This window comes from Lithobates pipiens, unplaced genomic scaffold (genome assembly GCF_037356315.1).
Source record: "Lithobates pipiens isolate NorthernLeopardFrog02 unplaced genomic scaffold, aLitPip1_a1.2 Scaffold_27, whole genome shotgun sequence".
Taxonomy (NCBI): domain Eukaryota; kingdom Metazoa; phylum Chordata; class Amphibia; order Anura; family Ranidae; genus Lithobates; species Lithobates pipiens.
In genome coordinates, this window is record NW_027507788.1 from 195,990,670 (window position 1) to 196,005,626 (window position 14,957).

The window sequence follows — 14,957 nt, forward strand, 5'->3', positions numbered from 1 at the left end:
GGGTTCCGTCGGAAAGAAGGTCGTATACCAGTCCGGGAGTTCGATAAGTGGCAGATCAAGTTGGTCGCAGAAGGCTGGGAGATCCTCTGGGGTGCGAAGAAGGGCAGAGCGCCCTCTGGCGGAAGCTGATAGTCCAAAAGGGAACCTCCAGCGGTATTGGATGTTCCTAGAGCGGAGGGCCTCCAGTAACGGACGGAGCGCCTTCCTGTTCTGGAGAGTGATCTGTGAAAGATCCTGAAAGAGTTTCACATCTGCCCCGTTAAACACAATACGGCCTTTCATGCGTGCTTTTCGAAGAATTTCTTCTTTCAAAGGGTAGTTGACAATAGCACAGATGATGTCCCTGGGTGGCTCAGAGTCTCTGGGTGGGGGGCGGAGGGCCCGATGAGCCCTTTCCATGTCAATGGGGGAATCCGCAGGGCGCTCCATGAGATCATTAAATATGGCGCACAGGGTCGGCTGGATGGCTTCTGGCTCGATGGTTTCGGGGACACCCCGGACCCGTATGTTGCGCCGCCGACCGCGGTTGTCCAGGTCCTCGACGTGTCTATGCAGTTCGAAGACTTGAGAAAGCTGGGAGTCATATGCGGATTGCACTTGGCGGATGGCCGCCGCGTGGGTCTGGGTAGTCTGCTCCACATTGTCCATGCGGCGGGCAACTGCCAACAGGTCCGTCTTGAGGTCCGCGATCGCTGCAGTCACCGTGCATTTAATGTCCTGGGCGACTTTTTCCAGGTCAAGGAGGCTCGGGGGTTGGGAACCCCCAGATCCAGGCGCGGACGCCCCGGGCATGTGGGCAGACGAGGATCCGTCAGGCGAGGCCGGGGATTGGGCCTGCGAAGGCTCGAGGGCCTGGTATCGCTGCGACCGGAATATGTCTGGAATGTGCCTCCCCTGTACGGTCTTGGACTCCTTAGGGGTGCGGGAGGTGGACGAGCTCCTGGTAGACCTGTGCATAGCAGGGAAAGGAGGTAGGCTCCCGTATGAGCAGGCAAAGTATCCCTGGAACGCAGGAGCTCACCAGTTAGGCGTCCATCACGGTCTCCGTCCAGGCCACGCCCCCAAAACGTATTATTATTAATATTTATTAGTAGTTTGTTCTTCAGATAAATTTGTATTCATTACGTTCACTTATGCCCCGTACACACGAGAGGGATTAAGTCTGACAGACTTCCGACGGAGTTCTAGCGGAGTTCCGCCGGAGTTCTGGCGGACTTTTCGACCGAACGGACTTGACCACACACCATCACACCAAACTCCGACGGAGTCGAACGTGATGACGTACGACTGGATTCGACGTAGGAAGTTCATAGACAGTAGCCAATAGCTGCCCTAGCGTCGGTTTTAGTCCGTCGGAGTAGCACACACACGAGCGAATTTTTCGAAGGGGACCGGGTCCGGCGGAGTTCCGTCGGGAAAATTTGAAGCATGCTTCATTTCTAAAGTCCGTCAGACTTTTGCGAAGCTAAAGTCCGTTGCAGCCCACACACGAGCGGATAGTCCGCCGGACTCAGTCCGTCGGAGTTTGGATGTCGAAAAGTCCGCTCGTGTGTACGGGGCATAACAGTCAAATTTGAAAGGGAATTCTAATACCTATAATTTAATAGTTAGCTATTATTAGTAAGGCCGCGTACACACGCGCGGACTGTTTGCCCAACCTTGTTCGTCAAACAGTTTGGGCAAACAGTCCGCTCAAAATTAGCATGAGCGGACTTGCCCACACACGAGCGGACTGTTTGACGAACAAGGTTGGGCAAACAGTTCGCTCAACTTTTGAAATGAACGGACTCGCCCACGTAAGGCGGAGACAAGTCCGCCCATTTCGAGCGCGTGTACAGGTAGGCGGGGCCCGCGAAGGAGACGTCGCGGGCTCCGCCGCCTGGAATGGGCTTAAAGGGGAACCCCAACGCCGAAAAAAATCGGCGTGGGGGTCCCCCCCAAGTCCACACCAGACCCTTGTCCGAGCACGCTACCCGGCCGGCCAGGAAAGGGGGGGCGAGCGAGCGCGCCCCCCCTCCTGAGCCGTACCAGGCCGCGTGCCCTCAACATGGGGGGGTGCCTTGGGGAAGGGGGGGCCGCGCGGCCCCCCCACCCCAAAGCACCTTGTCCCCATGTTGATGAGGACAAGGGCCTCTTCCCGACAACCCTGGCCGTTGGTTGTCGGGGTCTGCGGGCGGGGGGCTTATCGGAATCCGGGAGCCCCCTTTAAGAAGGGGGCCCCCGGATACCGGCCCCCCACCCTATGTGAATGAGTATGGGGTACAATGTACCCCTACCCATTCACCTGTGAAATAAAGTAAATAAAAACACAACACAGGGGGAAAAAATATTTTATTGCACAGCCGGGGGTCTTCCGTCTTCGGGGGTCTTCTCGCCGGACTCCTCCGCTATGTGTGTGTAGCTCTTTTGCCAGCGGAGGAGTCCGGCTTTCTTCCTCCCCGCCGCCGGCCTCTTCTCCCGACTTCGGGGGTCTTGTCCCCCTCTTCGGTTCTTCTGCCGGGCCACCGCGCCTGGTCCGGTGGCCCGGTCTTCTGTCGCCGTCTTCCGTTCTTCGGTCGCCGCCTTCGGTTCTTCTGCCGGGCCACCGCGCCTTCTTGTAGCTCTTTTACAGGCGGTGGCCCGGTCTTCTGTCGCCGCTGTCGCCGCTGTCGCCGCTGGTGGCCCGGTCTTCCGTTCGTGTTCTTCTTCTTGTTCTTCTCCAGGAGATGTTGACACGTCGCTCCCTCCGGCCGGAATGCCAGAGCCGCCCTGCGCTGTCACTTTTATAGTGACAATGGGGCGGGGTCACATGGTATATGTCACATGGGTTGGTCACATGGTGACCCCGCCCCCTTACGATGTCATAGTCCCCATGTGACATCAACCCATGTGACCAACCCATGTGACATATACCATGTGACCCCGCCCCATTGTCACTATATAAGTGGCAACGCAGGGCGGCTCTGGCATTCCGGCCGGAGGGAGCGACGTGTCAACATCTCCTGGAGAAGAACAAGAAGAAGAACACGAACGGAAGACCGGGCCACCAGCGGCGACAGCGGCGACAGAAGACCGGGCCACCGCCTGTAAAAGAGCTACAAGAAGGCGCGGTGGCCCGGCAGAAGAACCGAAGGCGGCGACCGAAGAACGGAAGACGGCGACAGAAGACCGGGCCACCGGACCAGGCGCGGTGGCCCGGCAGAAGAACCGAAGAGGGGGACAAGACCCCCGAAGTCGGGAGAAGAGGCCGGCGGCGGGGAGGAAGAAAGCCGGACTCCTCCGCTGGCAAAAGAGCTACACACACATAGCGGAGGAGTCCGGCGAGAAGACCCCCGAAGACGGAAGACCCCCGGCTGTGCAATAAAATATTTTTTCCCCCTGTGTTGTGTTTTTATTTACTTTATTTCACAGGTGAATGGGTAGGGGTACATTGTACCCCATACTCATTCACATAGGGTGGGGGGCCGGTATCCGGGGGCCCCCTTCTTAAAGGGGGCTCCCGGATTCCGATAAGCCCCCCGCCCGCAGACCCCGACAACCAACGGCCAGGGTTGTCGGGAAGAGGCCCTTGTCCTCATCAACATGGGGACAAGGTGCTTTGGGGTGGGGGGGCCGCGCGGCCCCCCCTTCCCCAAGGCACCCCCCCATGTTGAGGGCACGCGGCCTGGTACGGCTCAGGAGGGGGGGCGCGCTCGCTCGCCCCCCCTTTCCTGGCCGGCCGGGTAGCGTGCTCGGACAAGGGTCTGGTGTGGACTTGGGGGGGACCCCCACGCCGATTTTTTTCGGCGTTGGGGTTCCCCTTTAAGCCCATTCCAGGCGGCGGAGCCCGCGACGTCTCCTTCGCGGGCCCCGCCTACCTGTACACGCGCTCGAAATGGGCGGACTTTCCGAGCGGGAACAGTCTGCTCATTTCGAAAGTACAGCGGACAGGCCCACACACGGGCGGACTGTTCGCTCAAACACAGTTTCAGCGGACAGTTTTTCGGAATTTCCGAAAGACTTTGTCCGTCCAACTGTCCGCTGAAACTGTCCGCTGAAAGCCCACACACGAGCGGACTGTCCGCCCAAACACTGTTCAGCGGACAAGGTTGGGCGAACAGTCCGCCCGTGTGTACGCGGCCTTAGTTGTTATTTTGAATTTTTGGATTTTTGTTCTTTCAAATTTCTGAATTTTCACGTTTTTGAATTTACGAATTTACGAAATTCCGAATTCTGTATTTTCGAATTTACAAATTTTTGAATTTCTGAGAAAAACAAAAAACAAATTAAATGAAAACGAACACATTTTTGGCAGTGCACATGTCTAGGGATTACAGTTCCTCTTTAAATACTGCTAGTAAAAGTACGCCACAAAATCACTCTACAGCTCTGAAAGAGCACCTGTATTTCTGTATTTCTTAGCACAGTGCTGCCAGTCCAACATGTTTTCAGGCCTTGGGTGCTTATTATGTGAATAACAGGGCAGAGAGGTGATCACAACAATGTGGTGATGCTCTTTCATTGTCAAGAAGGCCAAAGACAGGAAAGTGACCAACTCGTATTTCTTATCTGTATTAGAGGAAAGTGAGGTCAGTCTGCTGGCTATGCAGTATAGTAGGGGTGTGCACATCGCAAGAGTTGCTAAATAGAGTTTTGGACAGTGCTTGTGTGACGGAATGACTGTACTCCTGCACATACACAGGTGTGGCATCATCCTGCCCTGGCCAATCAGGATAGCCAAACAGGGCCATCAGGAAGAAGCTGTGGCTGGTGAGGGATGCCAAACTGCACCCCCCAAGATGTATAAGCATTATGTGTCAGAAAAAATCCCCCCCAAGCATAAATTCCCCCTCCTCCCAGTACAAATCCACCCCCCCCTCTAAAATACCCCCTCCCAACACAAATGCTTGCCTCCCAACTGCGAAATCCGCCCAACAAAAAAAAAGTCACCTCTCCCTTCAAATTTTCCTTCTGCATATGTATTCTCTAGCAACCCTAAATGTCCCCTCTTAGCACAAATCCCCTCCATCCCAAACAAAAATCCCCCCCCCCAGCACAATTCTCCTCCCCCCTTCACCAAATCCCCTCACCCAATTCTCCTAAATCACCACTCCTAGCACAAATCCTCTTCTCCTGTCCTCTCTCCCAGCACAAATCCCCCTAAATCACCACTCCTAGCAATTCTTACTCCCTGCTGCCCCCCCCAAATTTCCCCTCTCAACAAAAATCCCCCCTCAATCATCTTGCAGCGCCCCCACCCCCCCTTTACCTCACATAAAACTACAGTGCCCAAGGCAGTTGCTCCTCCTGCCCACCCCTTGTCCTGGCACTGGTTACACCCTTTTCATGGAAGTCAGATGTTCTGCATGCTAACTTTAATTTATATAGCAGTAACATTGTTTTCCTCCATTACAGGTACATTCCAAACCCTTTGCTGTTGGAAGGAAAGAAGTTTGATATCCGTTCCTACCTGCTTATAGCCTCTGCTGTGCCTTATTATGTATTCTTCTCACACGGTTATGTACGCCTGACCTGCAACCCATATGATCTAAAATCCGATGACCTCACAGGTCACTTGACCAACCAGGTTTGTGAAAGGCATACACCCCACCCTGAAACTAAACAGTGAACATGTAATGCTCTTTTGTTACATACTTTATAAATGACATTGTATATATTTGCTCATTTTCTAGAACAACTCCTTTTCACATGGTTGATTTTCAGTCTGGCAACAGCTGTGTTTATTTCATAGGGCAAAAAGCAATGATTTATTAGCCTACAGCAATCGGTCAGAGTTTGTATTTAACTGACATGACCTTGCCCTCTTTTTTATTAAAGCACAGTTATAATACAACAACAAACTTTAAGATATATAGTTACAATTACACTTATAATTACTTCTTAAAGCGGAGTTCCACCCAAACGTGGAACTTCCGCTCATTTGTCTCCCCCCCCCCCCCCCCCTCTGGTGCCACATTTGGCATCTTTCAGTGGGGAGGGGGGAGTGGATACCTGTCTTTGAATGGTATCCTGTCTCCACTTCCTAGAGTCTGCACCGCAGCGAATTATGCCAGCAGCTCGGCTCCCTCCTCCTTTCCTGGCTGCAGGGCCAGTAGGAGAGAGGAGCGGTGCCTCGCGCATGCGCTGTAGGTACCTAGTGTGACACCATAAGGCTACACTACCGGGTTCCCTTACACTCAATGGCGGTGGCAGCACAGCATGGAAACATCAGCTGTGGTGCCGACATCGCTGGTCTTCCGGACAGGTAAGTGTCCTAATATTAAAAGTCAGCAGCTGCAGTATGTGTCGCTGCTGGTTTAATTTTTGGAGGGATGGCCGGACCTCCGCTATAAGGAGAGTTCTGTCGCTTTGCAAACAGCATGCGGAAAATAAATCAACTACTTTGGGTAGATATGAAAAATGATACATGCTGTACTGCATTATGTATCTATCTTTCTGTCTATTGTCAATTTATTGTATACTTTATATACAATTTTTTTTTATTTCATTTTGTTTTAAGCTGGTCATACATAACAGAATTTTTTTCTTCAATTTCCTTTAAATTTAGGTTGGCCATACATGTTTAATCCTCCTTTAGATTTACCTTAAACTATGTAGAACAAGGGCCTTCCTAATTGGATACCATTGAAAGTTGTTTAGTTTTGACCTCATATTATAAGGGTTTTGGTAAATCTAAAGGAAACGTGTACAAAAACATTTAATATATGGCCTTAAGCTAGCCATATATTATACAATTTTCTTGTTCAATTTCCTTTAGATTTACCTTCAACTATGTAGTACACGGGCCTTACTAATTGTATACAAATTGAAAGTGTTTCAGTTTGACCTTGTGTACTAGAGACCTGGTATTCAAGGACTGTAGACTTGTATAATGTATGGCCAGAGATGGATAGGTAGGTAGGTAGGTAGATAGGTAGGTAGGTAGATAGACAGCTAGAAGTGGTGGCCTGTGGACATTTTTTTTTGGGGGGGGACGGCAAACAGTATGCCACCAATCACCCCCCTCAGTTGGTTAGTAACACTTCCTCTGCTTGGCAGCGGTGGGCTCCAGTTCTCCTGCTTTCCACTGGTCATCATGGCAATGGCAACTTCCATTTTCTCCCTCCTCGGCGGCCAATCTTCTCTTTTCAGCCAATTGGAAAACGGGTCTCACACCCGCTTCTGATTGAGGATCTGATTGGGTTCCTGGCTCATCCTCTGCGACCCGAGCCCACCCTATTAGAGCCTCTGGCTCTAAAATCTCAGGTGCTTAAAACAAAAAAACGCAGCTGTAATTCATGTGCCCATGCTATGGACGGACGGACGGACAGACAGACAATAATTTTGCACAGGTGATTTGATAAGTTTCACCACCTTAGTAATTACCATAGCTGTTTCATCCGACCGTGACCAGCTACTGACGTTCTAGTGTGCGTGCCTGCCTGTGCCGGCCCTGAGATCGCCTGTGACTGCCCTTGTTTGCCCAGGGTTTTTTACCGGTGGATTGCTGGGCATGGTGAAGCCGTGGAGCCACCGGAACGAGGGAAGGCGAGGAGGAGGAGAGCGCATAGCGGTGACGTGGTTTCGTCAGCGCCTGGTTTCTGTGGCAACCCTCTTGGCTCAATCTCGTGAGAGGGGGAGAGCGGAGAGTGGAAGCCGAAGCAAGCGGGGAGAGCGATGAGATGAGGAGTGGTGATGGAGTGGCGGAACGAGCCTGGGTGGCTCTCTGCAGGCTGAATGGTTGAGGCTGGGTGTTTTTGGTGACTGAAAACGGAGGTGAGGTGGCGGCTCTCATAATCTGGAGTCTGGAGGTTTATTAAAGGGAGGAACACGCCGGATCAGGTCAGTGTTTGGAAGGAGACAGGTGGCAGAGGACATTGTATATACTATAAGAGGGCTACGCAAGCTATGCAGGCAAAAGAAAGAGGTGCTTAAGCAAAAGTAAAAAATTAACATCCGTGCACCTCTGTGTATACTGCGTATACCTGTTTGAAGAGGAAGGAGGAAACTTTTAGCTCTTGCCGCTCTGCATCTTTATTTATTTTATTCATCTAGCATTTCTAACTAGCTGGAGAGTGTTTAGTAAAACTGGCCATGACAAGAGGGGAAAAAAGGAGACGAGTCGCAGCATCAGGAGAACTTAGCCTCTCAAAATACCCGCTCAGTAAAGGAAAAAGGGTGCCAGGTAGCGGCGGAGGCTAAATTAGAGAAGTACGCACATACCCCTGTGCAATCTTCAGCTAAACAGCAAATGCAAGCAAAATCCCACACAGGCGGCACTGGAGACAGAAGGAGCAAGGGGCCCAATGCCGGGATTACCCCTAATACCTTAAACAGCAAAAAAAGGCAATAAAAAATCTCCAGAGGGGGCCACTTCAGGAATTGGGACTGTACCTGCCCCTGATTTAAATGTATTAAATGAGGTGGAGCCAACACTTAAAGATGTGCTAACTGCTGTCAATGTTTGTAAAGGTTTGCTGGGAAGCCTGAGCGATCAAGTAAAAGATATTAAGGAAGAATTAACCTTAATGAGTCAAGAACTACAAAACACTGTGGAAAGAACAACTATATTGGAGGAGAGGCTAAGTCAGGTGGAGGACAGCTTATACCCAATGAAACAGGAGCTTAAAACCACGCAACAGTATTTGAACACTTAGGCCGCGTACACACGCGCGGACTGTTCGCCCAACCTTGTCCGCTGAACAGTGTTTGGGCGGACAGTCCGCTCGTGTGTGGGGCTTCAGCGGACAGTTTCAGCGGACAGTTGGCCGAACAAGGTCTTACGGAAATTCCGAAAAACTGTCCGCTGAAACAAGGTTTCAGCGGACTGTTCGCTCGTGTGTAGGCTTGTTCGGCCAACTAAGTCTCGCGCATGCTCAGAAAGGATTTCCACGTCGGAAGGTTGCATTGCAGTGTATAGGACGTCGTATTTTTCGTCCCGTCGTACGTGCCGTTCACGTCATCGCGCACGGTTTCAGCAAACTGTTCGTCCGTCGTGTGTGGCCATGTCCGTCCATGCTAAGTTTGAGCGGACTGTTCGCTCAAACTGTTGGACGGACAAAGTTGGGCCAACAGTCCGCGCGTGTGTACGCGGCCTCACAAAGTTAAAATGGACAAAATGTAAATTAGGCTCTGAAGGAACAACTCAAGGGTGGTAGGCTTTCCAGAACACAGCGAGGGCACCCATACTGTAGAATTTATGGAAAAATGGCTCAGAGATACTTTTGGGGCAGAGACATTTTCACATTCCTTTGCGTTCGAGAGAGCTCACAGGGTGCCAACCAGAATATCTACATCAGGTGGACGCCCTAGATCATTAATAATGAAAGTGTTTAATTACAGGGATAAGGCAGCTATGCTGCAGAAAACTAGAGGAATGAGGGACATTTTTTTACAATGGATCCAGGATCTCTTTATACCTGGACTATTCACCGGACTTACAAAGACACAGGGCAGAGTTTTCAAATATCAAACGTAGTCTAGGGGACCACAAGATCACATATGCATTACTGTACCCAGCCCGTCTACGTATAACGGCTTTGGGCACCACCCACTTTTTTGATACTGCTGGAGGAGCCACAAAATGGATGGAAGAGAATAAAAAGGACATATAGGGGCATATCGGGGCGCCAATTTTTGGAGGAAATGGTTGGTGGGACTTATGGAGAGTTAGGAATCCTGACTCCGGTCAATACTCCTGTTTCTCTGGCACATATCACATACTCTCTCGCATAGACTTGGCAATAGGTAATAGTGAAGCATCTCAGCTAATAAAAAACTTTGAGTACTGGCCAAGGGGCCATTCTCCCCTAGTTATCACTGTAAATTTAAACGCTAGGAATACACCAACAAGGTGGAATATAAATCCACTATGGTTGGAATTAATAGAGAAGCCAGAAGAAATAACACAGAGATTAAAGGAATTTGTGGAATATTAATGAAGGGACAGCACCAGCGGGGGTGATTTGGGACACTTCTAAAGCCTTCCTTAGGAGGTTGTTAATAGAACAGGTTGCAAGAATTAAGAAGAAACCTAAGGTGTGGGAAGAAAATCTAAGCAAGGAAGTGATGGAACTAGAGAGACAATATGTATTAGACCCAACCCCAGAGAAGCAAAAAACATGGCTAGTTAAGCAGCAGGAATACAGGGAGGCCATAACAAGAAATGCTGAAAATAAGAGACTTTTTTGGAGACAGAATTCCTTTGGAGAAGGGGGAAAAAATGGCCCGCCTATTGGCACTTCTGGTGAGGACTAATTCCACTTCTTTGGTTAAACTCTTAATTAGGACTCTCCAAAGGAGAAGTTACGTCCGATCCCGGGTTGATTATGGATACATTCTCAGAGTTCTATGGGAAACTGTATAAGTCACGACAGAGCTCAGACACTAGAGGGATGGACAGGTTCCTGGGGAAAATAAAACTACACGCTCTCTCTGAGAATGACAGGAATATGCTTGATTCTCCGATAGAGTTGGAGGAACTGACACGGGCAGTAGCTGGTATGTCCAATTGTAAATCCTCCGGCCCTGATGGGCTGCCATTGGAAATTTACAAACAATTATGGGGGGTTTTGCTCCCAAAACTCCTAAAGACATTAAGCTGGGTAGCCGAGGGGGGGAGGCTGCCACTATCAAGGCAGAAGCCATCATTACAGTTTTACAGAAGGAGGGGAAAGACCCTCTGGAAGCATCCGCATACAGACCAATATCCTTACTGTGTTCTGACATCTCATCTAAAATAGTGGCATAGGTGTTGGCATTCAGGGTGAACAAATGCATATTAAAACTTATTCACGAGGACCAATCAGGGTTTGTCCCGGGAAGATCCACAAGTGTCAATATAAGAAGGGTCTATACAAACCTCCAGGTCCCGACAGAAATCGCTGGCTCGAGCTGTCTTGTCCTTGGATACAGCCAAGGCGTTTGATAGCCTCGAGTGAGGCTACCTCTGGCGGTCCTGGAAAGGTTCGGATTTGGCAAGCAATTTATTCAACTGCTAAAATTTTTATATAACCATCCAAGCACAAAGTTAAAAATCAATAATAAGTACTCAGAAAGGATCCCGCTGGAGAGAGGGACAAGACAGGGGTGTCCGTTGTCGCCTTTATTGTTCGCATTAGTGATGGAACCCCTGGTGTGCACAGTTAGGTCCTCAACGGTGTTGCATGGATTCCAAAGGAAGTGTGGGGAGGAGAAAAGAACAAGGAATTGGAAAGACATGGAGTATGCCAAGTAACTTTACGAGGGGAATAGCTTAAAATCATTTACAGAACTGAGACGAGAATACGAGATACCAAATAAGGTGTTTTATAGTTATTTACAGATAAGACACGGTTTGGGCAAACAGTTTAACAACAGTTCCCTGGATCGGTGCGAGATTCCCCTTCTCCAGAGAGTAATTAAAGCTGACTCCAATAAGGGATTGATATCAATGGTGTATTGGCAAATAATGGGGAAAAAAAAAGCAAAAAATCTGCTTTAAAAAAAAAAAATAAGATGGGAAGAGGATAGGGGAGAAAAAACAGCAGAGCAACGGCCAAGGATTTTAGAGCTCGGATCATTAGTATCGGTTTCCCCTTCGCAAAAAGTATCTCATCTGTTCCTTCTATATAGAGCTTATTATGCACCTAAGAAAATGTACATGTTTGGCCGCTTAGATGACAAGTGTCCCAGATGTACCGAGACGAGATACGGGAGACCTTGGAGATGCCCAGAGTTGCATCAATATTGGACAATTATAGTAAAAATAATTAATATTACATTTAGGGTGAATCTTGATTTGGAACCCAGAACAATGTGTATTGGGCCACGTCAGAAAAGAGGCTGGACCGACATGCACATTGATAGTGGTAGTAAGAAGCCTGTATCAGGCAAGAAAACTAGTTGCACAAAAATGGCAATCACCAGCTCCTCCAACCCCGGAAGACTGGGAGAAAACTATGAATGAAGTAGTATGGTTAGAAAAAGCTATTTTAATTAAACAAGGAAATTATGGCAAGTTTATTAAAATATGGAATCCTTGGTTGCAAAAAATGAATGCCCCTAGTTAAGTGATAACCCCTAACTAGTACATAAATAGGGAGGTTAAAATAGTGGATATACTGTATAGTATAATGAAAATTAATATGGGAGGGAAGGAGGGGGGGGGGGGATGGATAAAAGGAAAATCGGTAAAATGTTGTCTATTTGATTGGTTGATGATAATGACAAATTTAAGATTTTATTGTACGTGGTTTTGTACAAAGTGGATTTTGGAAAAAAAAAAAAAAGAGGAATCCATGGTGCTTTACAGTAGAAAGGGTAAATGTCATGTATTGCAGCTTACCGATTCTTAAATGTGGTGGCTGCATTAGTTTTTTTTTTTCTTTATTTCACTTGGTGATCCATCCAGTAACACACTTCCTGTTTTAAGCTGGATACACATTATACAATTTTCTGTAGATTTTTTTGCTTCAGGTTCATCAAAACCATATAATATGAGGTCAAACCTTAAGTGTTTCAATTTGTATGCAATCAGGCAGGCCCTTGCACTACATGGTTTTGGTAAATATGAAGACAAAAATCTGCAGAAAATCTGATAGTTTGTATGGGGCTTTAGGATGTCTTCACTCTTGATGGAGAAGCAACGGAGGACACCTTTTGGACAGCGCCATTGTCAGTCTGGGAAGATTTACATAGACTTGAATTAAGCCTTGTACACATGATACGATTGTTGGCCAACCGAGCGCCTGAGTTTTGTCCGAAGGGCGTGTGCCAGGATCTTGTCTTGCATACTAACGGTACACAATTGTCGTGCCACAAACGCGAATGTAATGATGTACTACAAGAAACTGTAGTACTCTTGAGTGCCACCCTGTGGGCACCTTCTGCTAATTTCGTGTTTGTTGAGCATTGATTCCGCGCATGCATGTTTGTACTTTCGACTTTTGTGTGATGGATTTGTGTACTAACCATAAGAAAATCAGACATGGAGCAACTGTCCACCGAAAATTTACTAGCCTGTCATCCAACATTTGTTGGCCGAAAGTTGGACAACAATTGTCAAAAGGAGCTTACTAATGGTAAGATGTTAGGACAACAGTCTGGCAACAGACAATCCCCTGCCAACAATCGTACTGTGTGTACAAGGCTTTACAAGTTGAAGCTGAACACCAGCTAACATGTTTTACACAGTTACAGCAACACTATCTCTTTCCCATTGGGATAAAGGTTTCACATAAATAAGAAAAAGCTACTTTTAAAGGAATACCTATCAGTGTTAAATGGTTTGTTCCAACACCCTACGTTTCCACTTGTGCGACTTATGCAACTTGGGACTGCAAAGTCGCATGACAAGTCGTACCCCATGATTTCCAATGAGTACCGTTCATATCTGTGTGACTTCAAAGTAGTTCCTGCACTACTTTGGTCTGACTTTGATGCGACTTGAGATCCAGAGACCTCAAGAATACACAGGCATTGCTTCAAGTCGCATCAAAATCACACGACTTTGGGGTTGCAATCGTGGAAACCTAGTCGAACTGCTAGTTTTGCTGAACATCTTGGCTCAGTGTAGGGAGTTGAAAAATAAAAGACTGGCCAGATCACCAGGTGAAAATAAAAGAAAAACAAACTTGAAAAAAAAAGAAAACAAATGCAGCCACCACATCTAAAAATTGGTATTGCAGTATTGCAATTTGCCTTTGGGGTTTAATGCTACTTTGACTCTCAAGATAAAAGAACTTTATTGTATCCACTGACATGTAACAAGGTTAAGAAAATATAATACAGTTTAAATACAAGACAATGTAGTAATATATATATATATATATATACAGTTGCCAACATAACAGTCATTTTAAACAGGTTCATAATCTTAATCTTTGAATAAAGGCCATAATCTTTTTTTTATTTCAACTGGATACGATGCTAACATAGTGTTGATCGGCCATGTCTGTCTTATTGATCGCAATTATCTAACCACCTTTATTATAATCTCTTCATTTTGGTGACTGGTATGTGCTTGGTTTTTGTGAAATTTTCATCACTGTGATGTGTACAGTACGTACTATAGGTCTAAGGATTTCCATTTGCACATTTATCTCTTGCTTAGCTCTAATGTGGCAGGACTTCATATGTAAGCTGGGTTGAGTGCCTGGCTGCATCTCATCACACTTCCTAAGATTTCCTACTGGCCCCATTAATTTAATCAAAGTGTTAAGCCCCCGTGCACACGGTTGGACATTCCGACAACAAAATCCGTCGGATTTTTTCCAACGTATTTTGTCCGAAACTGGTGTTGTGAGCTGACTGCAGTTCCTCTTTTAACTGTAATTGGAACATGTGTCCACCTTGAGGTTTGCTGGTTAATTTTAATCGTGGCCTCAGTCAGACTATAGGCCTGGTGGTTAGGGTCTTATCCTAATGTATATTATGTGTATGAGGTGTGAGGCACCAGATATAAAGACACATGCAGATAGAACATATTGCATTAGCTCACCCCAAAGCTCAAACGATCGTTCCTGATGTGTGTTCAGAAAGGGAAGGGGCCAGTGAATTACATACGTACCGGTCCCTTTCCCCTGCTAATCCTAAAACGTCCCCGCAGCAACAGCCAGCGGGAGAGGGGGGAAGCCGGCAGCACTGCTGGGGGGAAAGAACCAGGGCACTGGGGGGGAATATGTGCTGCACAGGGTGATTAGGGTGGGCCTGGGCACACCCGGCACACCCTATGCACATGTCTATAAGACACAGACAGTAACCACAAAATGACTGCAATTCATGACAACAGGGTAATAAGACAGACAAATCCGAGGTAAAATAAGGTTTTCTCTGAAATCTGTACCCAGCTCCCTCATACCTCCATCCAATCTTATTTGGCAGCTTGATAAAAAAATTGGTGGGCCTTGCTGCATTAGTGAATGGGGCTTCATTTAACAATTTCCCAATTTCCCTTTGGGATTAACCTCCCTGGCGGTATGATTATTTCTGATTTTAAGGTGCTGAAAGCGGTACTATTA

At 47.7% G+C, this 14,957-nt stretch overlaps 1 protein-coding gene across 2 annotated transcripts in view; it reads left to right on the forward strand.

Moving 5' to 3' along the window:
* The window catches only part of TTLL10 (tubulin tyrosine ligase like 10), a 204,995-nt gene that overhangs the window by 159,761 nt on the left and 30,277 nt on the right, over positions 1-14,957 (forward strand). For both annotated transcript variants that reach the window (XM_077458109.1, XM_077458110.1), the window contains exon 8: positions 5,374-5,545. In XM_077458109.1, the coding sequence (XP_077314235.1) occupies positions 5,374-5,545 (172 nt within the window). The remainder of the gene's footprint in view (positions 1-5,373; positions 5,546-14,957) is intronic.